The sequence below is a fragment of the Phoenix dactylifera genome, unplaced genomic scaffold (assembly GCF_009389715.1).
Source record: "Phoenix dactylifera cultivar Barhee BC4 unplaced genomic scaffold, palm_55x_up_171113_PBpolish2nd_filt_p 000316F, whole genome shotgun sequence".
In the NCBI taxonomy this organism is placed as follows: Eukaryota; Viridiplantae; Streptophyta; class Magnoliopsida; order Arecales; family Arecaceae; genus Phoenix; species Phoenix dactylifera.
In genome coordinates, this window is record NW_024067786.1 from 420,562 (window position 1) to 436,666 (window position 16,105).

Genomic DNA, 16,105 nt, shown 5'->3' on the forward strand with positions numbered 1-16,105 from the left:
TGACAAGATAACATAAAGCTTCACTCTGTAAAAGTTGAGCCCTTGCATACAGGCATCTGTACCTATATTTAAAATACCAGCCAGAGTAAACGATATATACAGTACATTGTTCTCACTTCAAATAAACCATAAAATTGTCTTAGCACAAGCTAAAGGAATTATACAATTAGTATAATACCAATGTGCCCCATGAAAATGAAGTTAAGAACAAACGCATCATTAATTTGATACAAAACCACTGGATTTTCTACTTGGTAGCCTGCGCAATCATGTTGCTAATTGAACTAGCCTGCTCTTTGGCTGTTTCCACCAATGCATCCTGCAGACCAAATTCAAATTGTTAAAACAACATTTTTCTAATAAAGGAACTCTGAAAGGGCAGCAGTCTTGTTATTCCTCTCCTTGATGGTTATTAAGAGAGAGCTAGATGATCGAAAGGACAATGATAGAGCAGCAGATAAATGAAAACAAGATTTTTTTTTCCTTAAACAACCGAGGAAATATCATCCTCACGGATGTTTTCTACAAAAAATATTTGTCTACCTATTTTTTATTCTCTGGCAATTATATGAACTGCTATCTGATGAAAGTGAAATGTCATCTATCATAAACAGTCAATAAGAACAACAGTTGAAATGTTCCTAGATTGTAGGTTGAAACATCAACTGGTATAAAGGTGATATCAGAGCAGAACAGTTGTAATTATTTACCTGTGCAGCTATGAGCCGTGCAACAGTTTTCTTGCTTGGCTCCTGAAGTTCACCGGCAATCAGAATCTCATCCAATATATAGTATGCCTGCTCATAAGGCAAGTGCCAGGGATGTCAGAGCAGAAAACAAAGATGAAAATTGACCCAATTAAATGGCAATATATGGCAATACCTTGTGAAAATTGAAGATCAAGTCAAGCTCACAGACCTGAGAAAGTGTAAAGAAATGGTAATTTTATATAGGAATGCTGTTTACGTATCAAGAGTACATATAACTATCAAACAGTCAACTCACACTGCCAAAGTATCGATCCAATATCTCAACGAAATGATGAATAATTTCAAGAATTTCCAGTTCATTGTCATCTGCATCAATGCACATGCAGAAGTAGAGGCTGGCATATCTGTAGATGCAACAAGAACATTATTTGGTAACCCCAGAAAACAGCATAAAAATTGGCAGACCTTGAAAGCAACACGTCGATATTAATTTTAACATGACATTACCTTCTATATACAACCTTGTATCCTTTCCACTCAACAAAATTGCAGAGCTTTGGACCTCGTGCGAGAATCATTCCACTAAGCTCTCGAATGACCTTTGTAAGACAATGAAAGCATTTAGGAAGCACATAAATTGAACCTTTGTAATGGCTCCAGTTTTGGAACTGGAACCAATTTAGGAAGCACAAAAATTGAATGAAAGTTCAAATTTTCTCTGCTTATTTCCATTCAAACATATCAGGGAGGAGAGGTGATACAGGATATCAAGAAAACATCACTTCATTTATACTACTGACTCTTCAGGATGGTAGTAAGACCTTCTTTCTATAACAGACAAACTAGCATGCCAAATAGAACAGCCACAAATGTCAACTTCGAAGTTACAAATGCAATGGTAAGCTTAACATAAAATTACCTGTTTAAATAAAATGGAAATGTAACATCTACTTGAGATTATAAAACAAGCTTTAGCCCATCAATTCAGGGTCAATTTTATGTCTTGGTATCAAGAGAGAAGCAAGAAGCCCCATGACATAAGTCATTGACACCTGAGGTCTTGAATGGATGAAAGCCAGCCATTAGCCAAACACAAAAATTATCGATCCAGCATACTAGGTAGGTATGCATTTCCTAGACAAAGTGGAACATGATAGAAGTGATGAACCCACTATGAAGAAAAATTGGCCTAGTTTCTTTTCCGTCATCTTCCCATCAATCATAAATGTCTGGGTATCAAATACATGAGCAGAAAACAAATCTCAATATATATATTCAACAAGCCACAAATTGCATTTCTTGAAACAGGTGAGCAACAAACAGAAGCGTTAATTCAAATGTAAAACTAGATTAGATATAAAAGATACAGAAACATAGGAGAGGATACCAATGTTCAGAAAGCCACAAGACAATCGGGTTACCACAGATATTACAGGAGGAAAACAGTTCCATTTCTGAAGACACAACTTAAATGGTAAACTTTACATAAGACAAGCTTTTGAAACCAAGAAATCAAACAGTAAAATAAGTTAATATATCAGGGACAATAGAAAGTAGCAACATATCAAAAAGGATGGACTATAAAATTTTACAGAACAGCATACCTTGGTTCTTTCTTTTTGTGAGTACGGGGAGTACCATTTTGTCAATCTAACCTTTCCTTGTCGACTAATTAAAACTACAAAATGGATCTGGAAAAGGTGAAAATGAAATAAATTATTAGACATGCAATACAAGAACAGATGCCAAGGCCTTCAAGCAAGTAGAAACTCTTAGCTAGCATGTTTAACAACAAGAAGTGAAATCTCTCTCTCTCTCTCTCTCTCTCCCTCTCTCATTATCAAATATCTTATTCACTTAGTTCGATCATCTCTCACAGTGAACAAAAATGGAGAAAAATGCAAGTATTAGTGGAGCAGAATTAGTGTTTGGGATGAAGGCATTATTATTGAAATTTATCTATGCAGTTGGCTCTCTTGTTTTCTTATACATTCATTCATCTTCCATGACCCGTGTGCACATAGATGCAATCATCAACCAATAACTAGAGGATAGACAATAGGTTGACCTTGTGATCATAAAATTCAAATGACTGTTACATGGAGCCTTCTTGAATGGAGCTTTTCTCTATAGCCAACTGCATATCTGATCGGATAAAGTTTGGATGATGCTAATTATACTGACCCGCAATATGATACCACCCTGATTTGTCCACCACTTCATCTTCTACTCCCACTTAAATGCAACCAGCAAAATCCCTTTGACGTCCCCCATTTCTAACACTACAAACTTAGACTTCCCACACATCTGCCCGGGCATTCTCATCACTACTACTCTAACCTTACATTCCCAGCACCTTCTTTGGTGCCCCTTGATGGGGGTCAAAATGGATCGTCCAGCCCACAACAAAAAGGAGGCCTAATTTCGGCCCAATACACACCAACGCCGATCAGACGTATCCTCAATCCAACCCAGAATCAACCCGACCTCGGACTCTACCGAAAGTTCCTCCAACTTCCTGTATTCGCCAACGCGCCCCAAGCAGACGTATCCTCAGTCCAACCCAGAATCAACCCGACCTCGGACTCTACCGAAAGTTCCTCTACTTCCTGTATTCGCCGACGCGCCCCGGCCAAGCTCGGGGCGCCCTCCTTATTCGCCGACGCGCCCCGGCCAAGCTCGGGGCGCCCTCCTTATTTGCCAGCACGCTTTGGCCAAGCTCGAGGCGCCCTCCTGTATTCCCTGACGCGCCCCGGCCGAGTCTGGGGTGCTTGCCTTATTCGCTGACGCGCCCGACCAAGCTCGGGCGCCCTCTCCAGCAATGCACCCCGACCCTCAGGCTCGAGGCACTCCACCAAGCACGCCTCCAAATTCGGGACGCTAGGCTGACCTCAATACCCGTCCAGCTGACCTCGCCAAATGCCAGATGCAGCCTCGGCAAGCTACGCCTCGCCAACCACCGCACCCATGTGCATCCATTCGCCCTCCTACGTGGCCATGCATTGCGACGTCGCCACACCATGCTCCGATTACCAACGCAGGACGGCAGGACGGCCAGGGGCAACATCTTACCGTTCCCAAGAACGGACTCCACTGCGCGCCATAAGCAAGCCCAAGCAGCGCGCCACTCCCACTCATGATGATAACGGGCCATGCCCTGCTACAGCTGTCAACGTCTCGCCATTCCGCAGGACAGACTCCAACACGCGCCACAAGCTAGCTCAGGCTGCACGCCACTCCCTCTCATAATGAGGAGGGGCCATACCTCCGCCACCTAAGCGCTCCTACCAGGGCTATAAAAGATCCCAACAGGTAATGCCTAAGAGACCTTCGGGGCTGGATATACAAACCTCCACTCTAACTTGATCGTCGGAGAGCCCTCACCGAAAACACCGGTAAGGCTTTGTGTAGGTACACAGCCGGTCGCAGGAGATCGTTCTCCCCGTCTTCTTCTTCACTCCGATAGCTCCTCCGACTCCTCCGGCGCGGTCACCCTCGGGCCAGATTTGAACCACAACATTTCTGGCGCTAGAAGAAGGGTCTGAGTCGTGACCATGAGGTTAAGGAGTCACGGAGCTCCGAACGCGTCGAGTGACCAGACGTCGGTGCCTGGCCACTCCCTTCAAAGTCCGCCTCCTGCAGCACCTTCATCGGCAGACCAGATCCTCCAGGTCCAGCCAGAGCAGTTTTACCTACTGGCTCAACAAGTCCAAGCTCTTACTGTCGCTGTTCAAAGCCTTCAGCCGGTAGGAGCCTCATCTTTCGTCGAGCTCGACAGAAAGATCGAGGAAGTGGGGCGGCAAGTCCAAATACTCCGGAGACAAGTTGTGGAGCGCTACAAGGGGTGTCGTCAATCAAGGAGCAAATCCCCTCGAAGGTCTAGTAAGTACGCCCCCCTCAGCTTTGCGGAGTATACTCCCCTCACGTCCTCCCGGACGGAGATCCTTATAGAGATCGAGGATCGCGGCTACCTCCGACCTCTACCTAAAATGCGACCATCAGTATCGCGACAGCACCAGGACAGGTAGTGTCGCTTCCACAAAGACCATAGTCATGACCCGGAGGACTGCTACCAACTCCGTGACAAGATTGAAGCGATTGTCCGCCAAGGCCTACTGATCAGTTTGTCCATGACCAAGCCGACAGAATGGAGTTCGACGGACAAAGCCCGGAGCCGCTCAATGGGTCCGACAACAATTTCCCCAGTACGGGCACCGTCAATACTGCCCCTCCCCATCCTATATGCTAGTGGCCCTTTTCGACTTCTGGGGGCAGGGGCGAGGCTGTGCCCCCGTTAGTCCGGGTCCCACGACCCGGGATGTAAGCTATAGCTCCCGGATGGGACTTTAGCCCCGCCGGGTCAGGGTTCCTTTTTTTAAAAAAAAAATCAGAATGTGTCTATTAATAAAGTCACTCCCTGGGATTTCTCTAAAGTGTCTCCGAAACCCCTAATGGGCTCGCCACACTCCAGCTGCCCCCACAGCGCGAGTCATATATTGATTTATCGACAAAGTCGTCCTTCGAGCTCGGCTCGGGACGCCCTACAGCATCGATTGAGAGTCAAAGGGCCTCACGACTGCCTGCAGGATCTATCAACAAAGTCGTCCCTCGAGCTCGGCTCGCCCTGCAGCATCGATTGAGAGCCAAAGAGCTTCACGACCAAGGTTCGCCATACCGGTACCGAACCCCGTACCGGTGCCGCATTAGTATAGGCGTACCGAGTGTCGGTACGGTACCGTACGCTCGGTACCGACCGTACCGACATTGGTGTACCGATACCGGTACCCATCGGTATGGGTACGGTACGCTCGGTACCGACCGGTACCGACCGGTACAGCGAACCTTGCTCACGACTGTAGGATCTATCGACAAAGTCATCCCTCGAGCTCGGCTCGGGACGCCCTGTAGCATCGATTAAGAGCCAAAGAGCCTCACGACTGTAAGATCTATCGACAAAATCGTCCCTCAAGCTTGGCTCGGGACGCCCTGCAGCATCGATTGAGAGCCAAAGGGCCTCACGACTGCAGGATCTATCGACAAAGTCGTCCCTCGAGCTCGGCTCGGGACGTCCTGCAGCATCGATTGAGAGCCAAAGGGCCTCACGACTGCAAGATCTATCGACAAAATCGTCCCTCGAGCTCGGCTCGGGACGCCCTGTAGTATCGATTGAGAGCCAAAGGACCTCACGACTGCAGCATCTATCGACAAAGTCGTCCCTCGAGCTCGGCTCGAGACGCCCTACAATATCGATTGAGAGCCAAAGGGCCTCGCGACCACAGGATCTGTTTATAAAGGGCGCCCTTGATCTGAGTGGAGGGACGCCCTGCGGCGTCAACTGGGAGCCGTTAAAGAGCACCCCCGTCCGCAGTACTCTATAAAGTGCGCCCCCGATCTGAGTTGGGGGCGCCCTGCAGCGTCAACGGGGAGCCATTGAAGAGCACCCCCGTCCGCAGTACTCTAAAAGTGCACCCCTGATCTGAGTGGAGGGCGCCTTGCGGCGTCAACGGAGAGCCGTTGAAGAGCACCCGTCCGCAGTATAATATTCTCGAGCTGGTATCAACCCTCGAGCGGATTTCTATTCTCGAGCAGGTCTCGAGCTATTTCTGAGCTGGAATCAACCCACAGGCGGAATTCTATTCTCGAGCTAGTATCAACCCTCGAGCGGATTTCTATTCTCGAGCAGGTCTCGAGCTAGTCCCGAGCTGAAATCAACCCTCGGGCGGAATTCTATTCTTGAGCTGGTATCAACCCTCGAGCGGATTTCTATTATCGAGCAGGTCTCGAGCTATTCTTGAGCTGGAATCAACCATTGGGCGGAATTCTAGTCTCGAGCTGGTATCAACCCTCGAGCGGATTTCTATTCTCGAGCAGGTCTTGAGCTATTCTCGAGCTGGAATCAACCCTCGAGCGGAATTCTATTCTCGAGCTGGTATCAACCCTCGAGCGGATTTCTATTCTCGAGCAGATCTCGAGCTATTCTCGAGCTGGAATCAACCCTCGGGCGGAATTCTATTCTCGAGCTGGTATCAACCCTCGAGCGAATTTCTATTCTCGAGCAGATCTCGAGCTATTTCCGAGCTGGAATCAACCCTTGGGCGGAATTCTATTCTCGAGCTGGAATCAACCCTCGAGCGGATTTCTACTCTCGAGTAGGTCTCAAGCTGGTGACAACCTTCGAACAGATTTTTCTCGAGCTACTTTCAAGTCAGTTTTCTTCCTTCGCCAGCATCGCCTCTTTGGGCCAGGCTCAAGCTAGCCTGTAATATTAAACAAAGAGCCACGAGCTCAATTTACTAGAGGATTATTCCCAAGACAAAAGCAAATGCCGAGCATGAGGACTTTGGCGAATGCCCAAAGCAGCCCCTGCTATGAGAGATAGACTCAAGCCTGAGCTGCGTGGTTCGGATTTTTGACAACCGGACACAAAGCAGGACGAGCTCGAATGCCTAGCCAGATTATAAGGGCGAAGCAAAAGAAGCTCGAACACTCAACAAAAGGTACGAAGTACTAAAAGAAACTGTATATTTCATTAACGTCAAAAAGGGGCCAAAGGCACAATACAAGGGAACCCGACCTAGAGGTCGGGCAGAATACAATAGGCCCGAGGCGGCCGACCTTACAAAAATAAGAACAGAAAACTAGTTAATCTGGACGACCTCCACATCGGCGTTAGGAGCGGATTCCGTTCCAGTAGCGATTTCAGGGACGACCTCTGGTCTGACTTCGGCGATGGCTTCTGCGGCACCCCCGGCCATTTCGGCAGCTTCGTCCAGATTTGGCTGAAGGGTACTAAGGTTGGATCAAAAAAAGTCGCTAGACTTGATCGCGACAATTCTCGAAGCCCTGAATCATCGCAGTAGCAGCCCCTTCCGCCAGCTCGTTAAGATACTCTCCCGACTGGCGGAACTTCCTAACGGCCTCACAGGCAGATTCCTCCAAGAGGCCTTCAAGTCGCCCGACCTTTGGCCTCAGCTCCTCAACCTCGCTTTGAAGGCGGATCAGAGCAGCTTCAAACTCCGAGATCCGACCTGCAGCGGATGAACAAGCCCGGGAGTGATCGGCCTCCATTTCCCAGATCTGAGCAAGCTTGTCTTTAAGTAGGGCCTCAACAGGCCGTACCTTCTTTCTGGCACTCCGAAGCCGTTGCTTAGCAACCGCAGCCCTCACCTCGATCCTGCACCGCTGCTGCTCAACCAGTGTCGCCCGCTCCTCGGCCTCCTGTCCCTAGAGCTCAACACGCTCCACCCTCGGCCTAAGCGCCCTTATCTCCTTCCGGTAGGTGAGCATGCTAGACATCAGCATGTCAACCACATGAAGGGACTGGCACAAAAGATGAAGTCAGTGAAGGTCGGACACTTGCAAAGAAAATGAATAAGCAGAAGGGTTGCACTACTCACCCGGACACTGTTTGAATAAACACGACGAACAAAGTCATCGAAGTTCTCCATTAAGGCTCGATCGCGCGGGAGCATGATGATGCGCACGAGCTCGCTAGAGCCGAGTCGCCCTTAGATATGCGGCACTGATGCCGCGATGGTCTTGTCCCGAACTTGGAAGGAATGGAGTCGACCCCGGTTGACGTCGGAACCCCAGGAGGAGTCAAAACCCCAGCGAAGGTTGGAGCCTCAGGGAAAGTCGCGACCTTAGCAAGGGTTGGGCCCACAAAAGGAGTCAGGAGCTCGGACCCGCTCCCCAACTCGGGACCCGATTTAGATAGTCGGATAGCTTCTCCGGCCTCTTGGACTTGGCCGATGGACACGGCCGCCACTGAACCAGAAGGGCTCCCCCTTGCCGCTAATAAGGGCACCTCGACCGCCGCCGCGAGAGCCTGATCAAATCCGACTTCATCAAGGGCGGCAACCTCAAACGCTTCAAGCTCACTCCGCTCAATCTCAGAGTCGGAGCTAACTCTGGTCTTCTTTGGCCTTCTTTCGGGTTGAGCCCCCTCCGAGGTGGCCATCCTCTTTCTATACTTGGCCATCAACGTCTTGGCGTTGAAGATCATCCCTACAATATCTGACGACAAAGGTCTTATTAAGACCCAGCATGGAAAGAAAAAAGGAGCAACTAAGTTACTCTTACCTTCGGGGCGAGCCGGGCTCAGGCCAAGATTTACCAAAGCCTCCTCGGTGAGCAGGTCGGAGAGCTGTGGAGTTCCCTCCAGCCCGAGCAAACTATCTAAAATACCCTGCTCGGACTGCGACAACTGTGGGAGCTTATTATTCGCTGAGGCCAGCAGAAAGCTCCAGGTCAGATTAAACCCCCACGACCGCTCGGAGGAAATAAGGAAAACTTGTTCTTCCACCCATGGTTGGAGGTAGGAATACCCCTGAAAAGCTTATGGCCTCCTCGGGAGGAGAAGTACCACCATCCTTTGTCTGCGGGGTTGTCCTTTAATATAAAGCAACTCCTGAAGACGTTTACTGAGGGGAGCAGACCGTGTGCAAGGCAAAGGGCGAGGAAGCCAAATATCATCCTCCACGAGTTCGGGACGAGCTGTGCAGGCACAAGACGGTAAACCGTCAGAAGCTCTCCCACAAACTCGTGCAAAGAGAATCCCAGCCTTGCTCGGAGCATCTCTATGTACACTCCAATCCAACCTTTAGGAGGGTTGGTGACTCGCCCTCCGAGGTCCGGGAGCTTGAGAACAAACTCCGGAGGAAGAAAGAATTGGGAACGAACCATGCCCAAATCCTCATCACTCAAAAGCGAGCCGGTCCCGTGTGGACCCAGGCCCGCCTCAAGCTCAGTCTCCCCTGCACCGGAAGAAGTCTAAGCTCGAAACAAACCTGTGCCAAACATCAAGACCCTCGTAGGCGAACTCATTGCCTTGTTCACAGAAATACAAAGAGGAGAAAAGACAAGAGACTCTCCGAGCGATCGAGAGAAGGATAAAATGCCAACTCGAAGAACTCGCCAAAGAAGATGATCGGGAAGAAGCGGGACGATCGCCGGAGATTATGAATAGCGTTCAATGCGAAGGTCGACGAGGAGCTCCCAGACGCCCAAGGAAAGGCTTGAACACCACAGTGATGACGGCTGAGAAGAAAAAAAGTAGAGGCGGAAAGGATCAAATAATGATCCTACGGCCCTCTCCAGGTCTTATATAGTCCACTACAACGGCTCCGATCGGATAGCCCAAGCGATCAGGCAAGCCAAATTCCGCCACATGGCAAACTCCGAAACGGCCTCAACAAATCTTTCTGAATCACAGCACTAAATGCCGATCATCATGAAGGGTGCTCCAGAGATCTGAACTTTAATAGCCGGCCTCTCGCATTCTACTGGGCGAGACGCTTCGGAGAATGGAGCATTAATAGCTGGCCTCTCGCGTTCCATCAGGCGGGGCGCTTCGGGAGACGAGGCATTAATAGTCGCCCCTTTTTTTCATTCCATCCAACAACCTCTTTTTGAAAAGGATGCACACGTGGAATGCAAAAAAGTCCCCCCGACGGATTCTGCTCAAGATGGCGTGGTAGCTCAAGCCACCTAAGCCCAGCTCCGAAAGTCTAACTCAATGCTCTCGGCTATAAAATGCCCTAAGTATCCCCAGCTCGGTACGTGCATTTTCATAAGCGCTTGGCTAATGCGCAGGACGATCAATAGTCCAGCTACTTCTTTCGCCTGAGCTGGAGAGCAACTCGACCTCGGAAGTCGGAGGACAAATGATGGAGGTCAAAATGGATCGTCCAGCCCACAACAAAAAGGGGGTCCAATTTCGGGCTGATAGACACCAACGCCGATCAAACGTATCCTCAGTCCGGCCCAGAATCAACTCGACCTCGGACTCTACCGAAAGTTCCTCCAACTTTCTGCATTCGCCGACGCGCCCCGGCCAAGCTCAGGACGCCCTCTTTATTCGTCGACGCGCCCCGGCCAAGCTCGGGGTGCCCTCCTTATTCGCCAGCACGCCCTGGCCAAGCTCGGGGCGCCCTCCTGTATTCGTCGACGCGCCCTGGCCGAATCCGGGGCGCCTGCCTTATTTGCTGACGCGCCCGACCAAGCTCGGGCGCCCTCTCCAGCAATGCACCCCGACCCTCGGGCTCGGGGCACTCCACTGAGCACGCCTCCAAATTCGGGATGCTAGGCTGACCTCGGCGCCCGTCCAGCCGACCTCGCCAAATGCCAGATGCAGTATCGATAAGCTAGGCCTCGCCAACCACCGCACCCATGTGCATCCATCCCTCCTACGTGGCTGTGCATTGCGACATCGCCACACCATGCTCCGATTACCAGCCCGGAATGGCCAGGGGCAACATCTTACCGTTCCCAAGAACGGACTTCACTGCGCGCCATAAGCAAGCCCAAGCAACGCGCCACTCCAACTCATGATGATAACGGGCTATGCCCTGCTACGACTGTCAACGTCTCGCCATTTTTCAGAACAGACTCCACCGCGCGCTACAAGCTAGCTCAGGCTGCGTGCCACTCTCTCTCGTAATGAGGACGGGCCATACCTCCGCCACCTAAACGCTCCTACCAGGGCTATAAAAGATCCCAACATGTAATGCTTAAGGGACTTTGGAGCTGGATATATAAATCTCCACTCTAACTTGATCGTCGAAGGGTCCTCACCGGAAACACCGGTGAGGCTTTGTGCAGGCACACCGCCGGTCATAGGAGGTGGCTCTCTCCGTCTTCTTCTTCACTCCGGCAGCTCCCCCGACTCCTCCGGCGCGGTCAACCTCGGGATAGATTTGAACCACAACACCCCTAATGGTCAAATTCTTCTTCCCTTATTCCTTTCCAAAGGTTCTATATTTACGACCATGAAAAAATATATAAAGGGAACTACAAATGAGGGAAAGAGCATTAATCGCTCGCACAAATTAAATATATATGAAAGGCTCCGTAGCACTCGGATTAAAGAACGACCAATCAAATTATTCAACAAGATTCTTTCTGCCAATCATCGAAATGCATTCCGAGATCTAAAGGGAGGCCCGTCAGAAAAACTTAAAACTCCAAAATGTCATTTTAAAATACAAATACCAAAAGGTTTTGAAATGAAATCAATAATCTACGACTCGCATCATGATGCAGATAACTCCATCTCTACTGATAGAAAGCAGACAAAAGAATTAGCCATAACACAAGTAAATCAACGAGACATAAACGTTCACATGATTACAAGAAATCAAACCGTTCCCACACCAAATCATCCCATTCAGATCTACAAAGATCTCAATACAAAGTACAATTCATCAAAAAAAATGCACAAACCCTGAATCCTAAATCCGAGCGAGAAATCCACAAAGAAAACAAGAAAATACTTCGATTAAAACAAGACTTTAGGATCGATTTAAGGGAACAAACCATTTTTCTGGGAGTCGATCGGCCCTCTCGCGTGCCTCTTCCTCGGAGCTTCGATCCAGCAAAGAGTCTTCGGTGTGGAACGGAGGCAAGGTTGGAGTTTTGTCTGATTCTCGATATTCTTTATACAATCGGATCCGGGTCGCCGTTGAGTAAGATCCATCTAGAGAGGATGAGCTCGTGAACCCCAAAATGAACCCGATAACGCAAATCCGACCCGCTTCTGAAATTTGTCATCCAATGTCCTGGAATAAATATAATTGAGTTCCGATCCGGAGTTTGGGTTTAACTCAGAAAGATTCAGGATCTCGATTAGGGTTGGAAACAACCATGACTGGGTACTGTGTGGGGTCGATTTAATTTGTAAAACACTTGAATGGTTGTGATTAGGAGATTTGACCTCTCCAATTCAATTAAAGAGGCATAATTTGGGCCAAGCTGGTTAATTCATGTTGTAGTTTTATTGAATTCTATTTGCAAGTCTCCACTTAGACTTACTCGAGTTTTCGGCTTGCTTAAGTTGGGAATCATGCTATGGAAGACCATTTGGTTTCGGACAGTGAGGGTCTTATTCCAACATAGAAACCTGATACTTGACCTAGACCCAGATTGGAACAAGTGAGTTGGGTTGGGTATGGATCTAAAGTAATTCATGATAATTGGGTTGGGTATGGATCTAAAGTAAAATTCGCTGAAACTTGTGAGTTGGATTGGGTTTGAGATTTATAGACCCGACCCAACACGCATAATTACCTGACTTATGAATGCACATATATTTTGTTGCTTATATTTATATGATTTTTAAGCTCTTCCCATTAAGGCTACAAATGGGTCGGGTTGATTCACGATTCGATCCGTTCTAACTTATTTTAAGGACTGTGGGGTTGGGTCGGGTTTTCAAATTCAACCTGTTCTATCTTTTGGGTTGGGTTTGAGTTTGCTAATCTCGAACCACTCTGGCCCAATCCGACTCATTGCTTTTGGGTTAATTTTGGATCGTTTACCCAATGACTCAATCCGACCCAACCCAAATCCGAATTATCCATTAGTGTCCATAGGCTCGCTGCCTGCAAAGGGTGTCCGTGTCTCTGGTCTCAGATCTGCAACTCTGTGCCATGGTATTAGCTCACAAGGCAGCCAAGGATTTGTAGCCCATTCTGGCCTGTGGGTGGAACTCTTGCCTAGAGAGTTCATGGTTTGGTATGCCAATGCTTGGGTGGCCACTTGGAGCTGAGAGGCACTTGTATGCATTTGAGATGTCAAGGGAAATGATGTGGCATTGGAACTGAGATTGGAACACTGGAATGGAGGATTTGTGAGCTCGGATGAGCTGGAGAGGTGGGGTGAAGTGCTTGATGGGGGATGAGGAGAAAGGCAAGAGGGTGAGGGCAAGGACCAGGGAGATGCAGGAAGTAGTTCATAAATTATTTATGGCAAAACTATATGCATGTGAATTTGAGGCAAAATGAATTACCCATATCTAACGAGGCATACTTCTTTTATGGGACCCATCTCAGATCCGAATTGAATCTGAATTTTTTGAGTTGGGATTGAGTTATTAATGGACCTGACCCAACCTCAAGAATCTTTCGGATTAGGTCTAGGTCTAATTTTAGGACCCAAACAAGGAATAAGATTGGGTCGAGGTCATGGCTTGGTCCGGCCCGACCCATTCATACCTCTAGTTAGCATATGAAATTTTATTATATAACTTAGAGATGCATAAAAAGAAAAAAAAAGTAATGATATGGTAGAATATGTTTGGGTGTTTCGATTTGACTCTAAATAAAGTACTTTTCAAATTTTACTCAATCATATTATTATGCAGTTAATCATCAAGCGGTTGTTGTTCATGATTTAACTTTTGTAATATGGATTGGATATTTATTCGACAGTTTCTCAAATCATGGATTGTTTTAGCTTGAAGTTTAGATACTTGATGAGTACCAAACTTTATTTCCACCTAAAATTAAAACCAATATATATTTTTATTACTTCAACTCGAATCTGACCCTATTCTTTAATTACCCGAGTATGGATCAAAAGCTAGACGCAAACCCCAACGAAAGCCGAACTCGATCTAACACAATAGCACCCCTAGTGGTTATGTGATGGCTATCCACATTAACTTTATTTAATCAACAACCCTAAAAATGGCTTGACCAAATTAATTTTATTTCATCAGAGGGAGGAAAAATAGATATGCAATCTGCTTTAGATGTTGTTTGAGAGACAAGTCAACTCAATCACACCCCAATTCCAATATCTCCAACACATCCTACATAATGCAACTGATGTCACGAAAACTTAATTGGAGCATGGCTACATCAATGCATCAAAATTCACGATAACAGTGTGCCATGCACATCATGGTGACATAGAACCAGGGAATTGTCATGCAAAATCAATATCATAGAATTTAATCCAATTTGTCAAGATGTAGACATAGACCCACTCTATTGCAAAAGAGACCTCCTTATACTTTAGGGTGCTGTCAAGTGTCCGCGAAAAAAAAAGAAGAAAAAAAATGATAATCTCAAACCGCCAATTTTACCCTACCAATTTGGAATTTGCTTGGATATTTCTATAGGAATATTATGAAGGAATTGAGCCCATCGAAGTCCTAGTCTAAATCCCAATTTGTAGATCTATTGATTTGTAAGGAAAAAAAAAAGATCTATGGAGATTCTTTTTTTCTTTCTATCGAATTTGGATTGCGAGATGTTGGGGGTTATTCAAGTTAAAGGACTTCACAATTCACAAATTTAGTAGAAAATTCAATCCAAATTCTGCTAGATTACTTCAGCATATCCTTAAATTGTATCTCTACTGGAGAACTTCTCTTGTGCATGAAATTGAGCGGTGCCCCCGAACTAAAACAAGATCGCTCAATCACATCCTAATTGCACATATCCTGCATAGGGCAACTGGAGTTTGGTTCAATATAATGCTCTAAAATCCATGATAATAATGTCATGCACATCATGCCATCATAAATACCAACGACCTATCATGCAAAATGAATATCCCCAAACTTTATCCTGTTTCTTCACATGTCCAAATAAACCTACTTTGTTGCACAAGAGTCCTAATCCATGGATATTAACATAAGCCTATACATTCATGATCGCATATCAACATAAGCAAACTCCAATAAATAGAAGATAAGGCAATATGGAAGAGCCACATCATCTAATTCTTTGTTTATGCTAACCCTTATCCATCATTGTAAATGAGGCTACTTTGATATTAATGCATTATTTTTAAGTCCAATGAAATTGCCACCTACATTGTTTTTGCACGGGCACAAAAAACGTCATTATTTCTTCAACATCATATTTATTTGTGATTATGAACTATCTAATGAAAGCATTAGATTATTTATTTCTATCACTGTCTGAGTTTGGAATGATAGAAACGTCTATGAATCAAAAAGCAGACTTTGTATGTCCTACAGAGTTAAACTTCATCGATGTGCAGCCATCTGTCATGTGCTCGGACCACCGAGTCAAAAAAAAAAAAAATATGGCCGCCAAGGCGGTAGCTCAGTTGGAACGGAGCTCGGCTTCTAACCAAGTGGTTCCAGGTTCGAAACGCGCGGGCGTCGATTAAATGTGGGGACCGGATGCCCCTAGCCTGGACACGGGGTCTAGAAGTGCTACTGGTCGGCTGGTAGCCTTGGTGGTGCCAGGTGTGACGTACTCACACGTGGTTCTCGAGCCGGAGCCCAGAGGGGTAACCGAGCCGGGGTTACGGGTGGGGAGGGTATGAGTAATATATGGCTGGGGTCTGGTGAGCTGGGCCTATACCAAACGGCCATTCTGCCCGAATCGAACATAGTCCTGGCGGGGGCGGGGCCCGGTTGGGGTTGCTACGCGGGGTGGGCTTGTCCCCTCCCCCCTACCTCCTTTTTTTTTCAGCAAAAAAAAAAAAAAAAAAAAAAATATGATGTATCTCACATCACATCATGTATGGTATATAAGCCAGTCTGGATGCATGCATCTGGGGCTGTACAATCGGTAGCCCATCAACTTTAGCTTAGGCATTAGTAAGCTAAAGGAACCCACATTTTTGACACCCAT

The 16,105-nt window shown here is 47.1% G+C and overlaps 1 protein-coding gene across 1 annotated transcript; it reads right to left on the reverse strand.

The window, feature by feature from the left end:
- On the reverse strand, positions 1-12,122 carry LOC103719765 (AP-1 complex subunit sigma-1). The gene is made up of 7 exons (XM_008809153.2): positions 12,027-12,122; positions 2,315-2,401; positions 1,218-1,309; positions 1,006-1,114; positions 883-918; positions 711-797; positions 1-319 (listed from the first exon to the last, which is right to left on the reverse strand). Exons 1-7 carry the CDS (start codon positions 12,027-12,029, stop codon positions 248-250), a joined length of 486 nt encoding a protein of 161 aa, XP_008807375.1. The 5' UTR covers positions 12,030-12,122; the 3' UTR covers positions 1-247.
- Positions 12,123-16,105: the final 3,983 nt, after the last annotated feature.